At 48.2% G+C, this 26,847-nt stretch overlaps 1 protein-coding gene across 2 annotated transcripts in view; it reads left to right on the forward strand.

Annotated features, from left to right (window-relative positions):
- rdh5 (retinol dehydrogenase 5 (11-cis/9-cis)) overlaps positions 1–2,933 on the forward strand; it is a 29,174-nt gene extending 26,241 nt beyond the window's left edge. For both annotated transcript variants that reach the window (XM_072567117.1, XM_072567118.1), the window contains one exon: positions 675–2,933. In XM_072567117.1, coding sequence (XP_072423218.1) covers positions 675–898 — 224 coding nt within the window. In that variant the 3' untranslated portion in view covers positions 899–2,933. The remainder of the gene's footprint in view (positions 1–674) is intronic.
- Positions 2,934–26,847: the final 23,914 nt, after the last annotated feature.

Below are 26,847 nucleotides of genomic sequence, written 5' to 3' on the forward strand. Positions count from 1 at the left end.
GACTTACATGTCCTTGGCAGAGTGGGAGGGGGGGGAGTTGAAGTAGGGTAGTGGGGTTGGTTGGTGCATGTATCCCAGAGATGTTCTCTGAAACGTTTTGTGAGTTGGCGTCCTGTCTCCTCAATGTAGAGGAGACCACATCGAGAGCAACGGATACAGTAGGTGAGATGTTTGGATGTGCTGGAAAATCTCCGCCGGATGTGGAAGGATCCTTTGGGGCCTTGGACGGAGGTGAGGGGGGAGGGGTGGGCGCAGGTTTTACACCTCTTGCAGCGGCAAGTTAAGGTGCCAGGAGTGGAGGGTGGGGGGGGTTCAAGGGTGAAGGTGCAGGAAGTGGAGGCGATGTGCTGGAATGCATTGTTGATTCCCCCAGGTTTGTGTAGCTGAGAATGTCTCTCTCTGATTGCTGGTTATTGTTGTTGTAACCCACTGAGAGGCGGTCTCCTCGCATCATCGCTGTTTGCTGTTTGTTTTCCACGGATTTGAGCTCATTCCAGGAGGGGACCTCATTGTCACCTCTGCTTGCAGCCTACCTCAGAACTGATGTATACTCTGGGGGTGGGGCAGGGCAGTGGTTAGAAAGGAACAAGGGGGCCTGTCATTTTATGGTTGTTGGATATCTTCCTGTAAGTGCGAGGGCGGGTCTATCAGCTGCTGTGTCATTTCCTTTTCAGATATGAAGGCCCAGCAGTTCTCCATGAATATCTTATGTGATGGTGACCTGTCCAAAGTCACAACCTGTATGGAGCATGCTCTAGTGGCCAGACACCCTCGCTCACGCTACGCTGCTGGATGGGACGCCAAGCTTTTCTGGATACCCCTCTCCTACATGCCGACCCGTCTCAGCGACTTCCTGCTCACCCTTCTGCTGCCAAAGCCTTTGCAAAGTGTCCAATGAAGAGCAGGGTAGGCTGGTCGCCAGCGCAGTTCACCCCCCACCCCCCATCCCCTCCCCCATCAGGGACTGGATTTCTGGGGCAACCGCTTGTCAACAGATCAAAAACGCAAGGACCCCACCTCCTAACCAAGCCCGTCTCTCCATCCCTGGTGGCCATAGCCAGTCCAGGCGTTTGCCTGTTTCAGATGTGACCGTCAATCAGATAAAGGTCGGCCATTCGGCCCATCGAGGCTGCTCCGTCATTCAAGCTGGTGGCACCAGCTTGTTTTTTGACCCTCCCTAATTGCGCCCCAGCTGACTGACTTGCTCAGCCATTCCAGAAGGAAGTTGAGAGCCAACTACATTTCGGTGGGTCTGGAGTCACGTAACCAAATAGGTTTTAACGGTTCATGATTGTGTGAGTAATGGTGACTCACTAGGTGAGAATTTCCTCACCTCCCCCTCACTTCATCCCTTTCAATCTCTGTCCCTCTCATTCCTGTTCCTTTTCCATGTGGGAACAGCTTGTCCCAATCTACTCTATCTAGCCCCCCCCCCCCTCCCCTCCCCCCATGATGTTGGAACCCTCTCTCAGATCTCCCTCTCAGCCTCCTTCTCTCCAAGGAGAACAGTCCCAATGTCTTCAATCTCCCCTCCTCACTGAAGTTTCCCATCCCTGGAACCATTCTGGTAAATCCCTCCTGCCCTCTCTCTCTCCAATGTGTTCACATCGTTCCTATAGTGTGGGGCCCACAACTGGACACAATCCTCCAGCTGAGGTCTAACAAGGGTCTGGTACAAGTTCAACATCACCTCCCAGCTCTTGTTCTCTATGTCCCTATTAATAAAGCTGAGGACACTGTGTGCTTTATTAACTGCTCTCTCCACCTGTCCTGCCACCTTAATGATCTATACACAGATACACCCAGCTCCCTCTGCTCCTGCACCCCCTTTCGAATTGTCCCCCTGATTTTAGATTGTATAATTTATGTGAGTTCATATCACAAACGTCTTTGGAATTAACTTGATGATGCTCTGGGATGAACCATTAAGATGAGGAAGTGCCCAGGATTGAATCTCTCAGTTGTGGTGAATCATAGAGTCATAGAGATGTACAGCACGGAACAGACCCTTCGGTCCAACCCGTCCATGCTGACCAGATATCCCAACCCAAACTAGTCCCACCTACCAGCACCCGTTCCATATCCCTCCAAACCCTTCCTATCCAGATGCCTCTTAAATGTTGCAATTGTACCAGCCTCCACCACTTCCTCTGGCAGCTCATTCCATACATGTACCACCCTCTGCGTGAAAATGTTGCCCCTTAGGTCTCTTTTATATCTTTCCCCTCTCACCCTAAACCTATGCCCTCTAGTTCTGGACTCCCCGACCCCAGGGAAACGACTTTGCCGATTTATCCTATCCATGCCCCTCATAATTTTATAAACCTCTATAAGGTCACCCCTCAGCCTCTGATGCTCCAGGGAAAACAGCCCCAGCCTGTTCAACCTCTCCCTATAGCTCAAACCCTCCAACCCTGGCAACATCCTTGTAAATCTTTTCTGAACCCTTTCAAGTTTCACAACATCTTTCATTTGGAAGGAGACCAGAGTTGCACGCAATATTCCAACAGTGGCCTAACCAATGTCCTGTACAGCCGCAACATGACCTCCCAACTCCTGTACTCAATATGCTGACCAATAAAGGAAAGCATACCAAACGCCTTCTTCACTATCCTATCTATCGAATCAGTCGATGGCAGAGGGAGGATAATGAACCTCATGAAGCTGGTGTGGGAGGGAGGAGGAGAATCCACCAGGGAGGGGGCCACGTATTCAGTCAGGCTCAAACTGACATCTCACATCCCCACCCAGTGAACGGGCCAGCGATGCCAAGTGGTGACCCTTATGCAGGAAGCATCTGAAACTGGCAAAGATCTGCAAGGTGGGGTCCAGCACTGCTCCAGAACTCCTTGATCGTCAGGAATTATTTCAGTTAACTGTATTCGAATCCAGGTGGAAATACATAGATGGTGCAATAAATTTTCAAACACTTGTTTAAGTTGACATCTCGTTATTTTTTTCAACAGAATTACCCATTCTCGACAGCACAGAAACACTCCATGCTAACATTAATGCAACACACTCACACCTACATGCACACACACACACACTCACACACACACAATCTCTCTCTCTCTTATACACACTTTCTCACATACGCACGCATAGATACACACATGCATACACATGCTCTCTCTCACGCTCACACAATCTCTCTCACACACTCTCTCCCACATACACACTTTTTTCTCTTGTGCATACACACTCACATACACACACTCTCTCACAAGGCGAAAGTGAGGACTGCAGATGCTGGAGATCAGAGTCTAGATCAGAGTGGTGCTGGAAAAGCACAGCAGGTCAGGCAGCATCCGAGGAGCAGGAAAAATCGACATTTCAGGGGGGAGCCCTTCATTCCTGATGAAGGGGTTTTGCCCAAAACGTCAATTTTCCTGCTCCTTGGATGCTGTCTAACCGGCTGTGCTTTTCCAGCACCACTCTCTCACACGCACACTGACACACTCACATACATACTCTCACTCACACTTTCACACTGACACACAGACACACCCTCACACACACATCCTCATAAACATGCTCTTACACACACACTCACTCACACACTCTTTTACACTTACACTCTCTCTCTCACACACACAAACACAAACACAAACTCTCACACACTTTCTCATGTAGCCTTAAAATGTTTGCTGAAAATCAGTAATGCTGTTAACTCGGGGTTCAGTTGGCTTGGTTTGCCAGACAGTTGCTTTGTGGTGGCAGCGTGGGTTCAATTCCCGCACTGGCTGAAGGATCCTCCTCCTCCCCAGCCTCTCCCCTTGCCTGGAGGCATAGTGACCCTCGGGTTAAACCAGCCCCAGCTACCTCTGTCCAAGGAGAGAGCTGCCCCCTGGTTCTCTGTGAGTATAGCCCCTTTACCTGATGCTCTCACTGTGGATTGATTGTAACAGCTCTGAGTCAGAGGGTAGTGGGACCAAGGCCCAACCTTGTGGGTTGTGCTGACTCTCCAGTGGAGCACGTACTGAGGGAGACTTCCACCGTGGGAGATGGCATCCTTTGGATGAGGCTCCATCAAAACTCCCCAAGTGGATGTCAAAAGAACAGGAGGGGGTGGGGGGGGAGAGGGTTTTCTTCTTGATATTTTGGCCAATATTTTTCCCTCGATAAACGTCATTAAAAATAAAATTATCTGGTCGTTCTCATAAGAGTCATCAACTATGCTTCGATTTGAGGGTGGCACCTGCTGCCCTGGGTCTTTGTGAGACACAGCAGGCCAATTCTCAAGCTGCAGATCTTCGGCCAAGCGGGACAGAATGTCCCAGAGTGCAGTGGGGCCTGGGGAGCAGGTTTCACTTCCTCCTCCCTCCCAGCTTCGACCGCGCTCTGGGCAAGAGAAGTCTACAGGCCACCGACCATCAGCGAGATAACAAATTCTCCTCATCGCTGCTTTAAATGGGAGACCTCTTATTTTTAAACAGCGTTCCCTTGCTCTAGTCTCTCCCACAAGGGGAAACACCCTCTCAGCATCCAGCCAACCAAGACACCTCAAGGTCTTATAAGTTTAAATCAAATTGCCTCTCATTATTCAAAACTCCAATGGATACAGGCCCAACTTGAGTCCTAGAGTCACACAGCATGGAAACAGACTCTTCGGTCCAACCAGTCCATGTTGACCATGTTCCTAAACTAAACTAGTCCCACCCACCTGCCCATATCCTTCCAAACATTTCTGATTCATGAACTTGTCCAAATACCCTTTGAACATTGTAACTGTGCCCACATCCACCACTTTCTCTGGGAGTTCATTCCATAAGTGAACCACCCTCTGTATAAAAAAGTTGCCTCTCACATCAGGGTGGCACAGTGGTTCAGTGGTTAGCACTGCTGCCTCACAGCGCCAGGGACCCAGGTTCGATTCCACCCTCAAGTGACTGTCTGTGTGGAGTTTGCACGTTCTCCCCGTGTCTGCGTGGGTTTCCACCCACAGTCCAAAGATATGCAGGTTAGGGTGGATTGGCTGTGCTAAATTGCCCATAGAGTTAGGTGCATTAGTCAGAGGGAAATCAGTCTGGGTGGGTTACTCTTCAGAGGGAATCTAATCCTGCCCTTTTTAAATCTTTCTCCTCTCACCTTTAAAATATATCCCCCCTAGGTTTGAACTCACCCACTCTGGGGAAAAGTCACTTGTCATTCACCTTATCCATGCCCCTCGTGATTTTAGAAACCTCAGTAAATTCACTCCTACGCTCCAATGAGAAAAGTCCCAGTCTAGTTTTATAACTCCCAACACTCTCCATTCCCAGTCACATTCTGGTCAATCTTTTCTGAACCTTCTCTAGTTTAATAATATCATTCCTATTTCTCAAGATGCGATCCCAGGAATAAACCATGTGAGCTAATTCATTTACATCCTCTTTTTTTTTAAAAAAAGGGAGACCAAAATTGTGTACAATGCTCCAGAAAACCTAGCAACTTCTGCGGAGAGAGAAACAGAGTTAATCTTCTGAGTCTGATATGGCAGGGTATTCAGGGTCTGGGTCTTGCCAATACCCTGTGTCACTGTAGCAAAATGTTACAACATGTTTATTCAAATCCATTTGCCTTCCTAATCGCTGGCTGTGCCTGCATCTTAACTTTGTCATTTATGTCCAGAGTGTGGTGCTGGAAAAGCACAGCAGGTCAGGCAGCATCTGAGGAGCAAGAAAAATCGACGTCTCGGGCAAAAGCCCTTCATCATTTCCTGCTCCTCGGATGCTGTCTGACCTGTTGTGCTTTTCCAGCACCATATTCTTGACTCTAATCTCCAGCATCTGCAGTTCTCACTTTCACCTTTGGGATTTACGCACCAGCCCATTCAAATGTCTGTGATCTCTCTCCATCCTCTCCTTGCTGAATGTGAACTTTCCCCATGTCGAAAAAGTTACTACACGTCCACAACAAAAATCCTCCATATCTGCGAGAGTTCCATTCCTGAGATCCCACGTGAATGATGAAAATCACAAAAAATAAAAGCTAAAAATAGGTTTAAAAAAATCTATTAAAATCCAAAGCGTGTTAGACAGAAGTTCTTCATTGTCCGCTGTCCACCCCTTGCAGCTTGAGAAAAGATTTCCCTTCCCTCTAACCAAACCAGAAGAACTGGTGAAACTCAGCAGGTCTATAGCGAGAGAGAAACACAGGGTTCCAGTTTTCGAGTCCAGTGACCCTTCCTCACTTCCCACTGTTCCTTTTAACTGCGTCATGTGAACAGTCAGATGACTTCTTCAAATTAATCACAACCAGTGTGATTGCAACCAACTTTGGTTCCAAGCTGTCGGATTGTGAAAGCTACGATCCAACGGGTTTGAAAGGTGAGCTGGACGTTAAAATGCAGAGCAGGTTGGCTCAGCAATGATCTGGTCTCTCTGTTTTCTCAGCGTGCTTTAGAAAGAGGAGATACTGACCTTATAAAGTGGGCGCAAGAGGAGGCCCTTCAGCCGCTTGAACAATAATGGCTGATCTCATCTCGACCTCGACCCCACTTCCTGCCCACTCTCCGTAACCCTTCACTAATTAAAAATCTGTCCATCTCCTCCTTAACGTTACGCAATGCCCCAGCATCCACTGCAATCGAGGGGGAGTGAATTTAGATTCATGACCCTTTGAGCAAAGTAATTTCTCCTCAGCTGTGTTTTGCATCTGCTACCCCTTTTCCGAAAGCGGTGACCTCTCGTTCTAGAATGCTCCACGTGGGGAAACATCCCCTCCACATCTGCTTTGGCAAGCCCCCTTTAGCATCTTATATACCTCCGTTGGTTCATAGAGTCCCTACAATGTGGAAGCAGGCCATTCGGCCCATTGAGTCTACACTGACCCTTTGAAGGTCCATCCAAACCCACCCCCCTACCGTATCCCTGTAAACCTGTATTGCCCATGGGCACTATGGGACAATTTAGCACGGCCAATCCACCCTAACCTTCACATCCCTGGGCACTATGGGACAATTTAGCATGGCCAACCCACCCTAACCTGCACATCCCTGGGTACTATGGGACAATTTAGCATGGCCAATCCACCCTAACCTGCACATCCCTGGGCACTACGGGACAATTTAGCATGGCCAATCCACCCTAACCTACACATCCCTGGGCACTATGGTACAATTTAGCATGGCCAATCCACCCTAACCTGCACATCCCTGGGCACTATGGGACAATTTAGCATGGCCAATCCACCCTAACCTGCACATCCCTGGGCACTATGGGACAATTTAGCACGGCCAATCCACCCTAACCTGCACATCCCTGGGCACTATGGGACAATTTAGCATGGCCAATCCACCCTAACCTACACATCCCTGGGCACTATGGTACAATTTAGCATGGCCAATCCACCCTAACCTGCACATCCCTGGGCACTATGGGACAATTTAGCATGGCCAATCCACCCTAACCTGCACATCCCTGGGCACTACGGGACAATTTAGCACGGCCAATCCCACCCTAACCTGTACATCCCTGGGCACTACGGGACAATTTAGCATGGCCAATCCACCCTAACCTTCACATCCCTGGACACTATGGAGCAATTTAGCACGGCCAATCCACCCTAACCTGCACATCCCTGGGCACTATGGAGCAATTTAGCACGGCCAATCCACCCTAACCTTCACATCCCTAGACACTAGGGACAATTTAGCACGGCCAATCCCACCCTAACCTTCACATCCTTGGGCACTATGGAGCAATTTAGCATGGCCAATCCACCCTAGCCTGCACATCCCTGGGCACTATGGGACAATTTAGCATGGCCAATCCACCCTAACCTTCACATCCCTGGGCACTATGGAGCAATTTAGCACGGCCAATCCACCCTAACCTGCACATCCCTGGGCACTATGGAGCAATTTAGCACGGCCAATCCACCCTAACCTGCACATCCTTGGGCACTATGGAGCAATTTAGCATGGCCAATCCACCCTAACCTGCACATCCCTTGACACTATGGGACAACTTAGCATGGCCAATCCACCCTAACCTGCACATCCCTTGACACTATGGGACAATTTAGCATGGCCAATCCACGCTAACCTTCACATCCCTGGGCACTATGGAGCAATTTAGCACAGCCAATCCACCCTAACCTGCACATCCCTTGACACTATGGGACAATTTAGCATGGCCAATCCACCCTAACCTGCACATCCCTTGACACTATGGGACAATTTAGCATGGCCAATCCACCCTAACCTTCACATCCCTGGGCACTATGGAGCAATTTAGCATGGCCAATCCACCCTAACCTGCACATCCCTTGACACTATGGGACAATTTAGCATGGCCAATCCACCCTAACCTGCACATCCCTTGACACTATGGGACAATTTAGCATGGCCAATCCACCCTAACCTTCACATCCCTGGGCACTATGGAGCAATTTAGCATGGCCGATCCACCCTAACCTGCACATCCCTTGACACTATGGGACAATTTAGCATGGCCAATCCACCCTAACCTGCACATCCCTTGACACTATGGGACAATTTAGCATGGCCAATCCACCCTAACCTGCACATCCCTTGACACTATGGGACAATTTAGCATGGCCAATCCACCCTAACCTTCACATCCCTGGGCACTATGGAGCAATTTAGCATGGCCAATCCACCCTAACCTGCACATCCCTTGACACTATGGGACAATTTAGCATGGCCAATCCACGCTAACCTTCACATCCCTGGGCACTATGGAGCAATTTAGCATGGCCAATCCACCCTAACCTGCACATCCCTTGACACTATGGGACAATTTAGCATGGCCAATCCACCCTAACCTGCACATCCCTGGGCACTATGGAGCAATTTAGCATGGCCAATCCACCCTAACCTTCACATCCCTGGAGACTATGGAGCAATTTAGCATGGCCAATCCACCCTAACCTGCACATCTTTGGACTGTGGGAGGAAACCAGAGCACGCGGACAAAACCTGGGTCGACACAGGGAGAATGTGTAAACTCCACACACACAGTCGCCTGAGGCTAGAACTGAACCCAGGTCCCTGGTGCTGTGAGGCAGATTTCTCCTTCACCCACTACATGCTGTTTCTGACGTGTAGTTGCCAATATCTGTGAGGTACCAGCAGACAGTGTAATCCTATCGACGTCTGTCCTTGTAACCCTCGATGCTAATCTTACTTGGATCGTCAGGGTGCTGTTTTGTTCGCTGATTCCGAATTGGTGGCTTAGCTGTGGATTTATTCCTCATGATCAGCACGGCATGAGAGAAAAATCCTTGTTCCTGTTATCAGAAACGCTTCTGGGGTAGCACATTAGGCAGCCACTCCGAATGGGATTGCAGGTGAGATGGCATCAGTTAATGATAGGCTGGTACCTGGGACAGTAAGTGGGCATCATGTGTCCCTGCAAGAGTTGGTGCCCTTAAGTCAGAACATTGGCCGGCAATTTCAGCAGCTTTGCAGGTGTTTGAATGTCAATATCCACTAGAGGGCAGCAAAAGGCAACCGGCCACATAAAAGGGATATTTCCGTGGGTCAATAATTGGGTGGGGAAAGGGAACAGCGCTCAAACTGGATGCTAAGAATCTTTGAGGAGTTTGTAAGTTGGGTGCTCTGTTCCTGTCCTGTAGCATTATCTTGGCTTGTTGTACAGCAACAACTTAAGAGTCATAGAGTCACAAAAGCACGGAAACAGACCCTTCAGTCCAACCAGTCCATGCCAACCATAATCCCCAAACTAAACCAGTCCCATCCCAGCCTGCTCCTGGCCCATATCCCTCCAGACTTTTCCTACTCATGTACTTATCCAATTGTCTTTTAAGCGCTGCAATTGCCCACACATCCACCACTTCCTCAGGAAGTTCATTCCACACGTGAACCACCCTCTGCATATAAAAAAAAATTAGCCCCCATGTCTTTTTAAAATCTCTCTCCTCTCACCTTAAAACTGTGCCCCCTAGTCTTGAAATCACCTACCCTAGGGAAAAGGCAACTACCATCTATACCCCTCAATATTTTATCAACTTTCTTCAAGTCACCTCTCAACCTCCTACGCTCCAGTGAAAAAAGTCCCAGCCCATCCAGCCTTTCTTTATAACTCAAGCCTTCCATACCCGGCAACATCCTGGTAAATTAATCTGAACCCTCTCCAGCTGAATAATATCCTTCCTATAACAGGGTGACCAGAACTGGGCAAAGTACTCCAGAAGAGGCCTCATCAACACCCTGTACACGTCCCTCCCAGGAACATTATTGGGACTGACGGCAACACCAAATCACATGGGATAGTCAAAGAGGAAGGTGCTGAAGAGTATTTGAAAGTAGAGGCCAGGAGTTTTAGGGAGGCTGGTACCAACAGTGGCTGATTCACTTCAGGTTTCCACTCTAGATTACAGCATTGTTTTTAATGAAAGAACCAGTGAGCTAGTCTCAGTTTAACCCAGCTCTCTGCTACTTTAACTCGCTTCATTCAAATAACTGTGTTGTGTAGCTCCAGTCATCTGACTGAATAAAGTATTCCTAATATCTGTTGGAAATTGATTTCAACTTATTTAATTCCATATCCTCTTGCGTCCTCGTTTTACTCTGAAGCAATATCATCTGTTAGCCATTTAATAATTTCCGTATCTCAGTGAGGCGCCCTTGTCACCTCGTCCAGTAGATTTTGAGGGCTTTTGACCTTCCTCCTTCACATTTCGTGCAAAATGGCCTCTTGTTCCAAGGCCCCTCCCTGCGTTCCCTCTGCCAGTTCAACCTGAAGCCGTACTTACTAATGAGGTGGGACCAGTGCTGAAGTGAACCTGCTCATCCTCTGCTCAAACACACACCAGTTTAATTCTTAGTGTAAACCTTTCGCCTGATTGGCCACCTAATACCCTGCCGTGACAGGTTATTACGATACTGTGAGCATTGTCTCCTCATCTGCAGGCCACCATTAGACGCTATAATTAACAGGTGACCTTCAAATCACCTTGCCTCTACTTCTCTCCATTCCCCATACTTTCTCTCCTTCTTGTCTACAACTTCTAACAGAGCATCCTGTTTTATTTGATTCTGAACGTGGGCATCCACTCACAAAGCTGGCATTTATCACCCTGTCCCTAGTTGCCCCTTGAGAAGGTGGGGGTGAGCTGCCATCTTGAACCGCTGCAGTCCACGTGCTGTAGGTAGACCCATAATGCCCTGAGGGAGGGAGTTCCAGGATTTTGACCTGGTGACCCTGAAGGAACGGTGATATCTTTCCAAGTCAGGATGGTGAGTGACTTACCAAAAACAGAAATTGCTGGAGAAACTCAGCAGGTCTGACAGTGTCTGTGTGGGAAGAGAGACGTTTCAAGTCCAGCTTGACTCTTTCCCAAAATTCTGAAGAAGGGTCCGACCAGACTTGAGCCATTAATTCTCTCTCTCTCTCTCTCTCTCTTTGTACAGACCTACTGAGTTTCTCCAGCATTCTCGGTGTTTATTTCAGATTTCCACTGTCCTCAGGATTTTACTGAGGGAACAGAATCGACCACAATCGTTGCTGTCACATTCGGACAAGACCAGGTATGGCCTTAAGTAAATCAAGTTGGTTGTTTTTTTTTTAAAATGACAGTCCAATAGTTTCGACTGTTTATCACTGAGACCAATTCTATATTAATTTCACAAATTGAACTTAAATCCCTCCAGCTGCTATGGTTAGATCTGAACTGACGTCAGTCGATAACTACTCATCCAACTGTGTAGCCACGACACTCATATTCCAGTGTTTAATCCAGTGTGACATAAATAGGTCTGAGACTGGAACTGTACAGAAATGTCTTTGAAACTGACGGGTCAAGTTGTGAAAGCTGTTGAAAAGGAACTTTTAGCCCTCGGTAAGTCGAGGTTTTTATAAAGCGAGGCAGAGAGTGGAAGATCCAGGAACCAGGGGGCAGAGATTGAAGGTTAGTGGTAAAAATGTCTCGAGATGATATGAGGAGAGTTGTTTTTTATCATGCAGCAATTTTCCCTGGAGTGAAAGCAGATTCTATCAGAGAGTGACCCAGATCAACTACCTGAGGGGAAGAGTTTGCAGGCTACGGGCAAAGGCCAGGGCTGTGGGCTCATTCAAAGAGGTGACCAAAATATGACACCCCCCACCACTTCTTTTCTTTTGTCAAAAGCTTTTTGAAGACAAATATCTGAATAAATTCAGCCTTTTTAGCGTGTTCAGCCTGAGCTGACCCAGTGATGGATGGACAATGAGCTAGTATCCAGAGAGTGAATGCCATGCTGACGGCAACACCCCCTCCCCCCCCCCCCCCCCCCCCCCCTCATCGACAGAGCTTTTTCATTATTCACACTTGGGGACATGGGAGTCACTGGCTGGGCCCAGCTTTTATTGCCCCATCCCTAGTTGCCCCCCCCTTGAGAAGGTGGGGGTGAGCTGCCTTCTTGAACCGCTGCAGTCCATCTGCTGTAGGTTGACCCACAATGACCTGAGGGAGGGAATTCCAGGATTTTGACCCAACGACACTGAAGGAACGGTGATGGTGAGTGGCTTAGAGGGGAACTTGCAGGGGTTGGTGTTTCTGCTGCCCTTGTCCTTCCAGGTGGGATTGGTCAGGGGTTTGGAAGGTGCTGTCTGAGGATCTTTGATGAATTACTGCAGCGCATCTTGTAGATAGTACACACTGCTGCTACTGAGCGTCAGTGGGGGAGGGGGTGGGTGTTTGTGGATGTGGGGCCAATCAAGTGAGGGTTGCTTTGTCCTGGATGGTGTTGAGCTTCTTGGGTATTGTTGGAGCTGCCCCCATCCAGGCAAGTGGGGAGTGTTCCATCACACTCCTGACTTGGGCCTTGGTGATGGGCTTTGGGGAGTCAGGAGGTGAGTTACTCGCCGCAGTATTCCTGGTCTCTGACCTGCTCTTAGAGCCACTGTGTTTACATGGTGAGTCCAGAGTGACCCTGCCATGATGGGTGGGTGCTGAGGGGGGTGGGGACCCAGCATTCACCACTAGAGGGAGTGGAATGGTGACCTTTTACCCTGCCCTCCTCCTCAATCACTTCGTCAATTGAGACTCAGGGCAGCAACCTGTCAAGGTCAGAAAGGGGCCTCACAGCGCCAGGGACCCAGGTTCAATTCCAGCCTTGGGCGACTCTCAGTGTGGAGTTTGCACATTCTCCCCGTGTCTGCGTGGGTTTCTTCCGGGTACTCTGGTTTCCTCCCACAATCCAAAGATGTGCAGGATACAGAACCACCCTGAGCCCGATGCCCTGGATGTAACATGGCAGAAATAACGAGGTCACTTCAAGTGTTTGTCGGTGTGGAAGAATGAAAAAAAGTCCCATCACTCTGCCAGAGATCAGCAAATTGCACCGTGACCGAATTTATTTCAGATATTTGTGTGTCCAGAAAGGTTTTGACAAAGGCAAAGAGGGGGTCATTTGGCCCATCTTATTTGTGCCACCTCTTTGGTTGGCCTCTTGTCATTTACTGCCAGGGTGTGGGCACATTTGTATGAGAAAGGGGCCAATAGGCCTCCTGCCTGAGCTGCTGCAGTCTCCATGGTGATGGTACTTCATGAATGGCAATCGTGAGGAAGTTCTAGCAGCAATAAATGAACAATAAAGCATGTTCTAGAACCTTCTTGGTTGTCACCAGCTCCCCAAGTTGGCGAGGCCATGAACAGAAATAACCCAACTAAGCGCTGGCCTTTGTATCGCAAAGGGTTGAGTTAACTTGTGCCAAACATATATTAAACCCTGGTGAATCTTACTATTTTCTTCTGTTTTAGATTCCCTACAGTGTGGAAATAGGCCCTTCAGCCCAACAAGTCCACACCGCCCCTCCAAAGAGTAACCCATCCAGACCCATTTCCCTTTGACTAATACACCTAATGCTATGGGCAATTCAGCATGGCCAATTCACCAGACCTGCACATCTTTGGATTGTGGGAGGAAACTGGAGCACCCGGAGGAAACCCACGCAGAAACGGGGAGAATGTGCAAACTCCACACAGACAGTCACCCGAGGCTGGAATCAAACCTGGGACCCTGACGCTGTGAGGCAGCAGTGTTAGCCACTGAGCCACTGTGCCACCCTCTTTTTTGGCCAAGTGTAATTTCCTTCCAATGCCTCTCATGGCATACAGCGGCATGGCTGGCACTTCTTTGCATCTGGAACGGCACAACGGACCATGGTTTAAGCACCAGGGTGCACAGCTTGTCTATCTGTAGCCACATCGTCATCTCACAGCCCTCCCTAAATTAGTGCCCGTCCTCTCCCAGTACCTGCTGTAGACCAGTATCACCCTCCTCTCCACCCCCACCCTCCACCCCTTTCTCTGTGACTGTCCCTGGACAGACCATCATTGCTGAGCATCAGGGCAGGAATGCTATGAGGATGTGGGTCAGTGCTGAGTGTGTCTTCACTAAGAGAGTGAGTGAGCCATCCTGGTCCATTCTGGAAGAACTTTAATGGTAGTTTCTGGTGAACTCCAAATTGCAGGATGGCAGTGCAGTAGCAGAGTGAAAGTGGATTGGGAGGGTGTGCCAAGATGGTGCAGAGCTTGGCATGTGTCAGAGGGCAGCATCAATGGATGTGGGCTGTGGGTAGTCACTGCCCATGGTGTGTACTTTGAGATGTTGGTGCAGGGAGTCTAATATGGAAGGCCATAGGAGCATGTGGTGAGTTGGTGTCACCAGGTACCTGTCAGGAATTCTCACCGTCTGCGTATCATTGAGGTGAGATTCAGTCACAGTGAGGGTAAACAATGAGTAATAAGCCTCTCATGGCTCACTGGTGAGAATCTCACCTCAATACCAGAACTCTGATGGAAAACGTGACCCATTGCTCCCGACAACAAAAAAGGCCTGGCACGATTTTCCTGGATTTCCCAGCAGGCCCCACATCGTTCAGGCCTGGGGCTGATCCTGGCTGGAGAGGAGTGTGTGCAGTTCGGATTGTACTCAGAAAGGAGGGTGATAGGATATCAAGGTCCCACCTCAGGGTGTGATGGCCAAAGAGGTGCATTGTAGAATCATAGGATCCCTACAGTGTGGAAACAGGCCCTTCGGCCCATTAAGATCACACCAACCCCATTCTCCTACAATTTATTCTTGACTAATGCACCTAACCTACACATCCCTGAACACTGTGGGCAATTTAGCATGGCCAATGCACCTGAATTGCACATCTTTGGACTGTGGGAGGAAACTGGAGCACCCAGAGGAAAACCATGCAGACATGGGGATTTCTGATGAAGGGCTTATACCCAAAATGTCAATTCTCCCGCTGCTCAGATGCTGTCTGACCTGCTGTGCTTTTCCAGCACCACACTCTCGACACAGGGAGAGCGTGCAAACTCCACACAGATAGCCACCCAATGCTGGAATCAAACCCAGGACGCTGGCACTGTGAGGTAGCAGTGCTAACTGCTGACCCACTGTTCCACTCCATGTAACACGCTTTACCCTGTCTCTAAACCTGTGCTGTCCATGTCCCTGGGAGTATTTGATGGGGGACAGTGTAGAGGAAGCTTTACTCTGTATCTAACCCTGTGCTGTCACTGTCCTGGGAGTGCTTGATGGGGGGACAGTGTAGAGGAAGCTTTACTCTGTATCTAACCCTGTGCTGTCCCTGTCCTGGGAGTGTTTAATGGGGACAGTGTAGAGGAAGCTTTACTCTGTATCTAACCCTGTGCTGTCACTGTCCTGGGAGTGCTTGATGGGGGGACAGTGTAGAGGGAGCTTTACTCTGTATCTAACCCTGTGCTGTCCCTGTCCTGGGAGTGTTTAATGGGGACAGTGTAGAGGGAGCTTTACTCTGTATCTAACCCTGTGCTGTCCCTGTCCTTGGGAGTATTTGATGGGGGACAGTGTAGAGGGAGCTTTACTCTGTATCTAACCCTGTGCTGTCCCTGTCCTTGGGAGTGTTTGATGGGGGACAGCGTAGAGGAAGCTTTACTCTGTATCTCACCCCATGCTGTCCCTGGGAGTTTTTGATGGGAGGACAGTGTAGAGGCAGCTTTACTCTGTATCTAACCCTGTGCTGTCCCTGGGAGTATTTGATGGGGGACAGTGTAGAGGGAGCTTTACTCTGTATCTAACCCTGTGCTGTCCCTGTCCTGAGAGTATTTGATGGGGGGACAGTGTAAAGGAAGTTTTACTCTCCGTTTAAAATAGTGGGCAGGATGTGTCTGTTGCTGGGGACATTATCACTGGGCACTGGCAACATAAGATAGTCACCAAGAATGGAGCCTAAAAGTAAGGAAGTCTTATGAAAACGATACAAGGCGCTAGTTGGACCACAGCTGGAATAGTGTGACATTGGAGGCAGCCCAGGGAAGATTCACTTGGCTGATCCTTGGTATGGAGGGACTGTCTGATGACATGGGGAATTCAGATGGTACCGTTTGCCCAGAGAATGATAAGAACATGGAAGCCGCTCCCAGAGGGAGTGGTTAAAATGAAGAGGCAGGATGGATTTCAGGGGAAGCTAACAGGTATTAGAGGGAAGTGCATCGAGTGGTAGATGTCAGTGAGATAGAAGGAGACTTGGGTGAAGCAAAAAGCCTGACATCAACTGGTTGGACTGAATGGCCTATTCCTGTGCGGTATATCCCACGTGATCGTGTGTAACATTGATCTACGCAGATGTCGAGACAGCAAGCTCTCACAGAGTGACTCCTCTGAACAATCCATTGCAAATCGAATTGATGCTCTGCTGCTTTCAGCAGGTTATCTCAAGCTCAAAGTGAGAATGTTCGGAATATTGCGTGCAATTCTGGTCTCCCTGCTACAGGAAGGATGTCGTGAAACTTGAAAGGGTTCAGAAAAGATTTACAAGGATGTTGTCAGGTTGGAGGATTTGAGCTACAGGGAGAGGCTGAACAGGCTGGGGGCTGTTTTCCCTGGAGCGTCGGAGGCTGAGGGGTGACCTTATAGAGGTTTATAAAATCATGAGGGGAATAAATAGAATAAATAGACAAAGTCTTTTCCCTGGGGTGGGGGAGTCCAGAACTAGAGGGCATAGGTTTAAAGTGAGAGGGGAAAGATAATAAAAGGGACTTAAGAGGCAACTTTTTCACCCAGAGGATGGTGCATGTATGGAATGAGCTGCCAGAGGATGTGGTGGAGGCTGGTACAGTTACAACATTTAACAGGTATCTGGATGGTTATATGAATAGGAAGGGTCTGGAGGGATATGGGCCAAGTGCTGGCAAATGGAACTAGATTAATTTAGGATATGTGGTCAACATGGATGAATTGGACCGAAGGGTCTGTTTCCATGCTGTATAGCTCTATGACTCTAATATATTCATAGCCATTTTAAACTCTTTTCAAACCCTACAGTGCCAAGTTACCTGCAGCAAACACACTGTAAATATAAATGGACAGTGTGCTAAGGTTTGTATAACTTTTGTGGAAGCTACTTTATAAGAGTTCTGTTTTGCTTTCTGTAATTTCAGCTACATCTGCCACCTTCTGTTATTTGTCCTTCTGCTAATGCCCTGAAAAATGTTTTGGTTATTTTCGTAATGAGGGTGAGATGTTATTTTCCAGGCATTGCTCAGTTACTATCCATGGCCTCGTTCCCAGTGTGGTTTCCCAGGGTGATCTGCAACATGTGGCTCGGTCTTTGCCCACTCGGCCTGGGAAAGGGTGCAGTTCATAAACCTGCCACCAGGTGGAACACTCGAGAAACTCCTTGTGAAAACGTCCTTGCATTTTGGGACCAAATTAATTTCCCTATTGCCCCTCTGCTGAAGGCACTGTTACTTGCTAGGGCCTAGTTTCAGGGACACTGCCTTACACTCTCACCACATGGCACTCTTCCGATGGACACCTGTAAGCCCAGCCCTGGTCTCCCTGATATTTACTGATCTGTCATTACTGACACATAGCTCACTGCCATAAGGTTTCAATCTCACAGTTCAACCCTGCACTGCTGAGTGATAGTTCCCTTCGACTGGACAGACGCCATTCAGCCCATCGAACTTGCTCTGCAGTACAATAAGTACATTTCCCCCCCGCCCAGAACATAAGATTGTCAGAAATGCAGAAAGTGGGCATTGCAGGTCCAGCAGGTAATGAAGAAGGTAAATGGTATGTTGGCCTTCATAGCAAGAGGATTCGAGTACAGGAGCAGGGGTGTCTTGCTGCTATTGGACAGAGTGAGACCACACCTGGAGTATTGTGTGCAGTCTGGGTCTCCTTCCCTGAGGAAGGATGTTCTGGCAATTGGGAGAAAATGCAATAAAGGTTAACCAGACTGATTCCTGGAATGGCAGGGCTGACGTGTGTAGACAAACCACATCGATTAGGATTATATTCACTAGAGTTTCAAAGAACGAGGGGAGGATCTTATAGAAATCTATAAAGTTCTGTCGGGATTGGACAGAGTAAACACAGGAATGATGTTCCCAATGACCCGGGGAGTCCAGAACCAGAGGGTCACAGTCTAAGGATGCAGGATAGACCTTGGAGTGCAGGTTCATAGCTCCTTGAAAGTGGAGTCGCAGGTAGATAGGATAGTGAAGAAGGTGTTTGGTATGCTTTCCTTTATTGGTCAGAGTATTGAGTACAGGAGTTGGGAGGTCATGTTGCGGCTGTACAGGACATTGGTTAGGCCATTGTTGGAATATTGTGTGCAATTCTGGTCTCCTTCCTATCGGAAAGATGTTGTGAAATTGGAAAGGGTTCAGAAAAGATTAACAAGAATGTTGCCAGGGTTGGAGGATTTGAGCTATAGGGAGAGGCTGAACAGGAGCTATAGGGAGAGGCTGTTTTCCCTGGAGCGTCGGAGGCTGAGGGGTGACCTTATAGAGGTTTACAAAATTATGAGGGGCATGGAAAGGGTAAAAAGACAAAGTCTTTTCCCTGGAGTGGGGGAGTCCAGAACTAGAGGGGCATAGGTTTAGGGTGAGAGGGGAAAGATATAAAAGAGACTTAAAAGGCAACTTTTTCACACAGAGGGTGGTACGTGTATGGAATGAGCTGCCAGAGGAAGTGGTGGAGGCTGGTACAATTGCAACATTTAAGAGGCATTTGGATGGGTATATGAATAGGAAGGGTTTGGAGGGATATGGGCCGGGTGCTGGCAGGTGGCCGAGTGCTGGGGGTGGGGGAGCTGTTTCTGTCGGTGGAAGGATTGAGAGGCACAGATTTAAGGGGACTGGCAGAGGAAACTTTTTTTTCACAAAGTAGGTGGTTCGGATCAGGAGTGCACAGCCTGAGAGGGTTGGGTGAGGCTGGTTGAATCGACCCTTTCACAAGTGGAATCGGATAATTACCGGAAAAGAAGGAACGCGCAGGGAGCAGCTGGGGGAGAGGCACAGACACAAAGGACCAAATGGTATCCTTCTATGTTTTAACCATCTAAAAACGAGGTTTAAGGTGAGAGGAGCAAGATTTAGTAGGGAGCTGAGGGGCAACGTTTTCACACAGAGGGTGATGCGTGCGTTGTGGAGGCTGCTACAATTGCAACATTTAAGAGGCATTTGGATGGGTATATGAATAGGAAGGGTTTGGAGGGATATGGGCCGGGTGCTGGCAGGTGGGACTAGATTGGATTGGGATATCTGGACGAGTTGGACCGAAGGGTCTGTTTCCATGTTTCCCTCAACATCACACCCTCCTCACATCATTGCTCAATGGATAGTGTGCTGGCTTTGGACAGCACTACCTTCATCGGTTCAGCAGGAATCCCTTAGTCTCTGTTGAATTCCCTCCGTAGAGAGCAAACCTCTGGGTTTCCAGCTCCAATTTCTCATCTCTGTCCTGTCACACCCCATGGATTGATCGTTGGCATCTCGCTAACAATGTCGAATATCCTGCCTGCCTTGCCCCAGCTGGTTTAATCAGCTAAATTTGCAGCCCCTTGGAAAATTTGTAAGCAAGTGTGTGTGTGTGTGTGTGTGTGTGTGTGTGGGTGTCTGTGTTTGACACAGAAACATGAGAATGCTGTGAAATGTGTGATTAAAAGGTAATTAAGACACAAAACACGGGTGCTGTTTTTTTAATGAAGTAGACATCACTTGAAGAGTAAAGTGTAACCCAACCTTTGTACAGGGATCAAAGTGATGTGTATTAAGCACTTGTTAAGTGACAGCTCCATTTATAAAGTCTCAGTCATATTAATGCAAGGAAAGTAGGCAATTTAAATCCCACCAGTGAATCACAGAATAACCAGGATGTGTAGCACAGAGAAAGCCACTTGACAAACGTGATTCTGTACAAGCAGGGGAGTCGTACATCCTTGTCCTTCCTTCACCTTGTGTGTAGCACCTGGGTTGTTTTATCCCAACTCAACGCCCCAAGTCATGGAGTCATACTGCCCAACTCCTCTGCTGCTGTCTTTCCCTCTCCACCCCTTTTGAAGACGCCATCAAATTCCTCCCAGTAATTTGGCCAAGGCACCATTCCCTGTTTGCGTGAAGCTTCCTCCCACTCTAAGGACACCTTCTGATGGTGCCCAATATCCTCAGGAAGAAGCCTTTCAGTTCCTTGAGGCTGTCCTGGCATTCAGTCAGATGGGGAAACGAGGTAAAGACTCAGGGGCTGAATGGTACAGCTGCCCCCTGGTACACATCCGGGCAGAGTGGGGCAATGGTCCAGAATAAGGTCTGCAGCTGGCAGGTGTGGGGTCGGTTCAAGCCCATTACTTGGCTGAGATTAACCAACTCAGGACCAACCAGGATTAAACCTGGCCGACTCTAATCAGGACGGACCAAACTTGCAGCGAACAGTGGCTCTTTCTTCACAGTGGGAGTGTCCCTACCTCTGAGCTCAGGCTCCCCAAGTTCAAGTCCTGCCTGTTCCAGCTGTGTGTTGTGATATCGCCAAGTCGATCCGAAACATCAAGGATTTGTAAAGCCACGGGCTTGTGCGGAAGTATTGGGCGGTGGTTGGAATTCCATCCCAGACCTGCGGCCACTCGACATTTGCCGACCGGAGTCAGCCAACAGCTCTGCAAAAGGAACATTCCTGGTGGCTATGGCAACCAGGAAAATAAAGGCCCAAATGGAAATCGCGACCAAAACAAAATTCCCAGTTCAGTCTGAAGAACATTGACGTCACCTATCGCCAGACGAATAGCGTTCCCTGGATGGGTTGCTTGATTTCTGGGATTGCTGGGTAAAGGGGATCCAGCGTTATGGGGACCAAGGTGAGTGGATCCAGTTCAGATAAGGGTCCGCCATAATCTGATTAAACGGGAAAACAGGTTGAATGGCTTCCTGTTGTTCTTACTGGAGGTGGGAATGCAGGGATGGGATCAGAAGGTGTCATTAGACCGGGCAAATGTTTGTGTGAAATGTTTTCACTGTTGAATGCTGCCAAAAGGGTCCCTGAACATGTTTCTGTCCTCATTGCCTCTTCCTTCAAGAATCGCACTGAGTGATAGCACCTGCCCTAATCTGTTCAGCCCTGTCAACAATATATTTCACCACAGCTCAGAGAGGCCACCCACTCTATCCTGACTCAGGGACACACCTCTCCAATCATTCTGCTTTCTGACTGTAGTTTTCAGACAGGGAGAAGCTGAACAGGCTGGGGCTGTTTTCCCTGGAGCGTTGGAGGCTGAGGGGTGACCTTATAAAGGTTTATAAAATCATGAGGGGCATGGATAGGATAAATAGACAAGGTCTTTTCCCTGGGGTGGGGGAGTCCAGAACTAGAGGGCATAGGTTTAGGGTGAAAGGGGAAAGATTTAAAAAGAGACCTAAGGGGCAAGCTTTTCACACAGAGGGTGGTACGTGTATGGAATGAGCTGCCAGAGGAAGTGGTGGAGGCTGGTACAATTGCAATATTTAAAAGGCATCTGGATGGGTATATGAATAGGAAGGGTTTGGAGGGATATGGGCCAAACGCAAGCAAATGGGATTAGCTTAATTTAGGATATCTAGTCGGCACAGATGAGTTGGACTGAAGGGTCTGTGTCTGTGCTGTACATCTCTATGACTCTGTGTGAAAAATGTAGATCTGGACTTTTTTCTGCTATTTCAGATGTTTAGCAGAATGAGGGGGTGGATCTCATAAATATCTATAAAATTCTAACAGAATTAGACAGGCTAAACACAGGAAGGATGTTCCTGATGACCAGGGAGTCCAGAAGCAGGGGTCACAGTCTAAGGATACAGGGTAGGCCATTTGGAACTGAGATGAGGAGAAATATCTTTACCCAGAGAGTGGGGAGCCTGTGGAATTCTCTGTCACAGAAAGTGGGTGATGGCAAAACATTGAATTGGTGGAGGCTGGTACAATTGCGACATTTAAGAGGCATTTGGATGGGTATATGAATAGGAAGGGTTTGGAGGGATATGGGCCGGGCGCTGGCAGGTGGGACTAGATTGGGTTGGGATATCTGGTCAGCATGGATGGGTCTGTTTCCATGCTGTACATCTCTATGACCCTATGTTAGATACAGTTTTTTTTTATTAGATTACTTACAGTGTGGAAACAGGCCCTTCGGCCCAACACGTCCATACCGCCCCGCCGAAGCGCAACCCACCCATACCCCTACATCTACCCCTTACCTAACACTACGGGCAATTTAGCATGGCCAATTCACCTGACCTGCACATCTTTGGACTGTGGGAGGAAACCGGAGCACCCGGAGGAAACCCACGCAGACACAGGGAGAACGTGCAAACTCCACACAGTCAATCGCCTGAGGCAGGAATTGAACCCAGGTCTCTGGCGCTGTGAGGCAGCAGTGCTAATCACTGTGCCACCGTGCCGCCCCGAAGGTCAAATCTGAGTTCAGTTTCTGGACAAACAGGGGGCTCTGCTTTTATAACAGCCTGTGGCATTTTCCCCATGACTGATGTTCGGCTAACCAGTCCATAATTCCTAGTTTTCTCTCTACCACCTTTATTTTAAATAGTGGGCTTCCATTAATGACCTTCCGATCTATAGGAACTGTTCAGAGTCTATTGAATCCTGAACGATGACTATCTATGCCTGCACTATCTCTAGGCCAGCTTCCTATTGCACTCTGGGCTGGAGATTATCAGGCCCTGGGGATTTATCTGCCTTTAGTGCCATCAATTTCCCCAAACACCATTTCTCTACTAATAGAGGTTTCTTTCAGTTCCTCCCTGTCACTAGACCCTGGTGTTCCCCAACGTTTCTGACATGTTATTTGTGTTCGCCTTTGTGAAGGCAGAACCAAAATATGTATTTAAATGGTCTGCCATCTCTTGGTTCCCCTGTTTCTGGCTGCAAGGGATCGCCACCTTCACTAATCGGTTTCTCGTCACATACCTATAGAAGCTTTTCCAATCAGTTTGTGTGTTCCCTACAACCTTTCTATCTTGCAAGGATGCCTGCCTTGAAGAAGTTTTCCTCCTCTCTCTATAAGAATCTCAGGGAGTCCCTGTCCCACTGCAACTCCCAGGTCATTTCCTCTGCCCTGAAGCTCTTCCACCTATCCACTCCATCCTCTCCTCCTTGACCTATCACCTTCATCCCCTCCCCCACTCACCCATTGTACTCTATGCTACTTTCTCCCCACTCCCACCCTCCTCTAGCTTATCTCTCCACGCTTCAGGCTCACTGCCTTTATTCCTGATGAAGGGCTTTTGCCCGAAACGTTGATTTTGAAGCTCCTTGGATGCTGCCTGAACTGCTGTGCTCTTCCAGCACCACTAATCCAGAACCTTTCTATCATACTCTATTCACCCTCTCTTAATCAACCCCTTTGTCCTCCTTTGCTGAAATCTAAACTGCTCCCAATCCTCAGGCCTGCTGGTCTTTTTTTGGCTAATTCGGATGGCCCTCCCTTGGATCTAATACGATTCCTAATTTCCTTAATTAACCATACTTGAGCCACTTTTTACTTTTGATTTGTGTGCCAGACTGCAATGAACAATTGTCGCAGTTTCTCCAAGTGTTCTTTAAACATTTGCTGTTACCTATCCGATGTATGCCAATGTCTATCCAATGTGTGTCCTTACCTTTCCACAGACATACATAGGTCAAAAGGGTGTGAAGTGCAAACATTAGGTTGACAACTCTCCCGGGTTGCCCTGGAGCCTCCAGGAATAAAGGTTAATCGCCGGAACTCTGCTGCAAATAAAAGGACAAAAATCTGAGGGGCAACAATGTAAACAGTGGGTTTCTGTACACTTTCTTCCAGTTAGCAGCAGCTGGTTGGAGATGAGGCAGCAGAAAAGGTTGTTCAAGCGAGGGTTTTATTTGGTGAGACCTCCAGCAGCACATCCAAGCAGAGCTGATTGTGAAGGGGCTGGTACCAGGTCCACTTGGGAATTTGAGCACAGAACGCCAAGGCCGTATGTCCGTGCAGTACTGCGGCTGGACTGTTGGCGGTGCTGTCTCGGGATGTTAAACCTGCCTGCACGCCCTGGGAGGGGGGTGAAAAATGTCACGGGTCTCTTTCAAAGAGAAGCTGGCAGCTTCCGGTCTCCGGGGGGGGGAAAGTTTCTGTGGTTTGTTATGGTGTTGCTGTTCGTGGGATCTTGTGCGCATTCCAGTGGCGACATCTCAAAAACCATGAAGTGTCTCGAGGTATTTGAAAAACGCTATATGAATGCAGACCTTTTTAAGCAGGTGACAGTTTTAAAAAAATGAGGAATGGTCAATGCACTGTATATTGAAACTTTCCCAGCTACTGGCTGAATAGTTCTGGATTTATTACATCTTTCCAAGCTCTGTAGTAGACTTTTCATTCAATTAAGCTTGATATACAAACCTGGCTTCTGGACCCTTTATTAATTTAGCACATTTGCTTAAAAGTGTGAATTAAGCCTAATTATGGTTTACTACCAGAAGCCATTAATAAGGAACAAATAAAAGCTAAGCTTATGAAGCCTAACACGCTTGATTTCTTTTGGCGAATTCCTCCGATAATACAGTACAGCTGATGATTAGTAAGTTAAAATCTGCCTGCTCATTTTCAATACTTTAGTTCATCTCCAAGAGCAAAGTATACTTCAGTTATCCAGGACATTGGTGAGGCTTCTTCTGGAATACCGTATCCAGTTCTGGTCTCCCTGTTTTAGGAAGGATATTATTAACCTGGAGAGGGTTTACAAGAGATTTACCAGGATGTTGCTGGGTTTGGAAGGTTTGAGTTATAAAGAAAGACTGGATAGGCTGAGACTTCTTTCACTGGAGCATAGGATGTTGAGAGGTGACCTTATAGAGGTTCATAAAATTATGAGGGGAATAGATAAGGTGAATGGCAGGTGTCTTTTCCCTAGGGTTGTTTGGGGAGGGGGGGATTTCAGTTCTTGGGGGCATAGTTTTAAGGTGAGAGGAGAAAGATTTAAAAAAGACATGAGGGGCAAATTTTTTTTACAGTTGTTTGTCTGTGGAATGAACTTCCTGAGTGAGTGGTGGATGTGGGTACAGTTATAATGCTTAAAAGACTTTTGGATAAGCACATGAGTAGGAAAGGTTTGGAAGGATATGGGCCAGGAGCAGATAGGTGGGACTAGTTTAGTTTGGGATTATGGGTGGTATGGACTAGTTGGACTGAAGGGTCTGTTTCCATGCTGTTTGATACTACTGGTCACTGAGTGGTGTGTTGCATTAGAACCAATTAAGAGAATGTTTATTGAACTATTCCCTGGAATATGCAGATTGCCTTATGAAGAAAGGTTGGACAAGCTGGGCCTGTATCGTCTGGAGTTTATAAGAGTCAGAGGTGACTTAATTAAAACATAAAATCCTGAGGAGACTTTACTGGGTGGGTGTGGAAAGGATGTTTCCTCCTGTGGGAGAATTCTAGAACTAGGGTCATTGTTTAAAATTTAAAACGGAGATGAGGAAACTAGGGGTCATGGTTTTAAAATAAGTGGCCGCCCATTTAATACTGAGATGAGGAAATTTTCTTTTTCTCTGAGAGTTGAGTCTTTGGAATTCCCTTCCTCAAAAGGCAGTGGATGCAGAATCTTTCAATATGTTGAAGGCAGAGGGAGATAGATTCTTGATGACCAAGGGGGAAGAAAGATTATCGGGGGATATGCAGGAATGTAGAGTTGAGGTTGAAATCCGATCAGCCGCGATCTTATTGAATGGCAGAACAGGCTCAAAGGGCTGAGTGACTGACTCTTGTTCCTTGTTTGTCTGTCCTGCGTTTGCTGGAAATCTGAAAGGTGGAAAATTCTGGAAAGACACAGTTGGCCTGGCAGCATTGGTGGAGAAACTGAGTGAATTGGTAGGATTTCCCTGCTCCTGGGTAACAGTCTGGGAAGTACAGGGGGCAGTGTTGACATAGTAAGCACTGCCACTGGTAGGAAAGACGGCCAATACTGTATTGCAGGAATCTGTCTTCAAGCCCCATAGCATTTTATCAATTTATTTCCACTTCCTTCTTCCCCCCCCCCCCCCCCCCCCCCCCCCAAATTAAGGCTGTTGTGCCCTGATTATGCCAGCAGCATGAGATGCCTGGTTGCCCTCTTCCATTGGATGGTGATCCCAGAGGGGGTAAAACCATCACGCTAGTCCCACTGCCAGCCTGCACAGGTCCCAACCCCTCATTTCATTGGAATGCCAGGGTCCTGAAGGACATGGGGAAAATTCAGCCCCAAAGCTTTTGTTTCGGCTTCCTTGAAACTCGTCCAGGGAATTTCAAGCGCTGCTGTGTGAGGCAACCCCAGCCAAACATGCACACGGGAATGAAGAACAGGAGGAGACCATTCCGTCCCTCAAGCCTGCTCCACTATTTGGCAAGATCATGGCAGATCCCATCATAACATCAACTTCACTTTCCTGCTTCTCTCCCCTTTTCTCCCCCTCCGCCCCTCCATGACCTTTGCCTCCTGTGTTGGTCAACATCTCTCTCTCTGTCTCACAATGGCACGAGGGTGATGCAGCAAATGTTCTTGTAGGGTGGCAGCAGCAGCTGGAGATGGATAGTGGGTTTCTTTAAAAATAGTTTTGAGGGGAAGGAAGGGGTTAAA

Source organism: Chiloscyllium punctatum, chromosome X (assembly GCF_047496795.1).
Source record: "Chiloscyllium punctatum isolate Juve2018m chromosome X, sChiPun1.3, whole genome shotgun sequence".
Classification (NCBI taxonomy): Eukaryota; Metazoa; Chordata; class Chondrichthyes; order Orectolobiformes; family Hemiscylliidae; genus Chiloscyllium; species Chiloscyllium punctatum.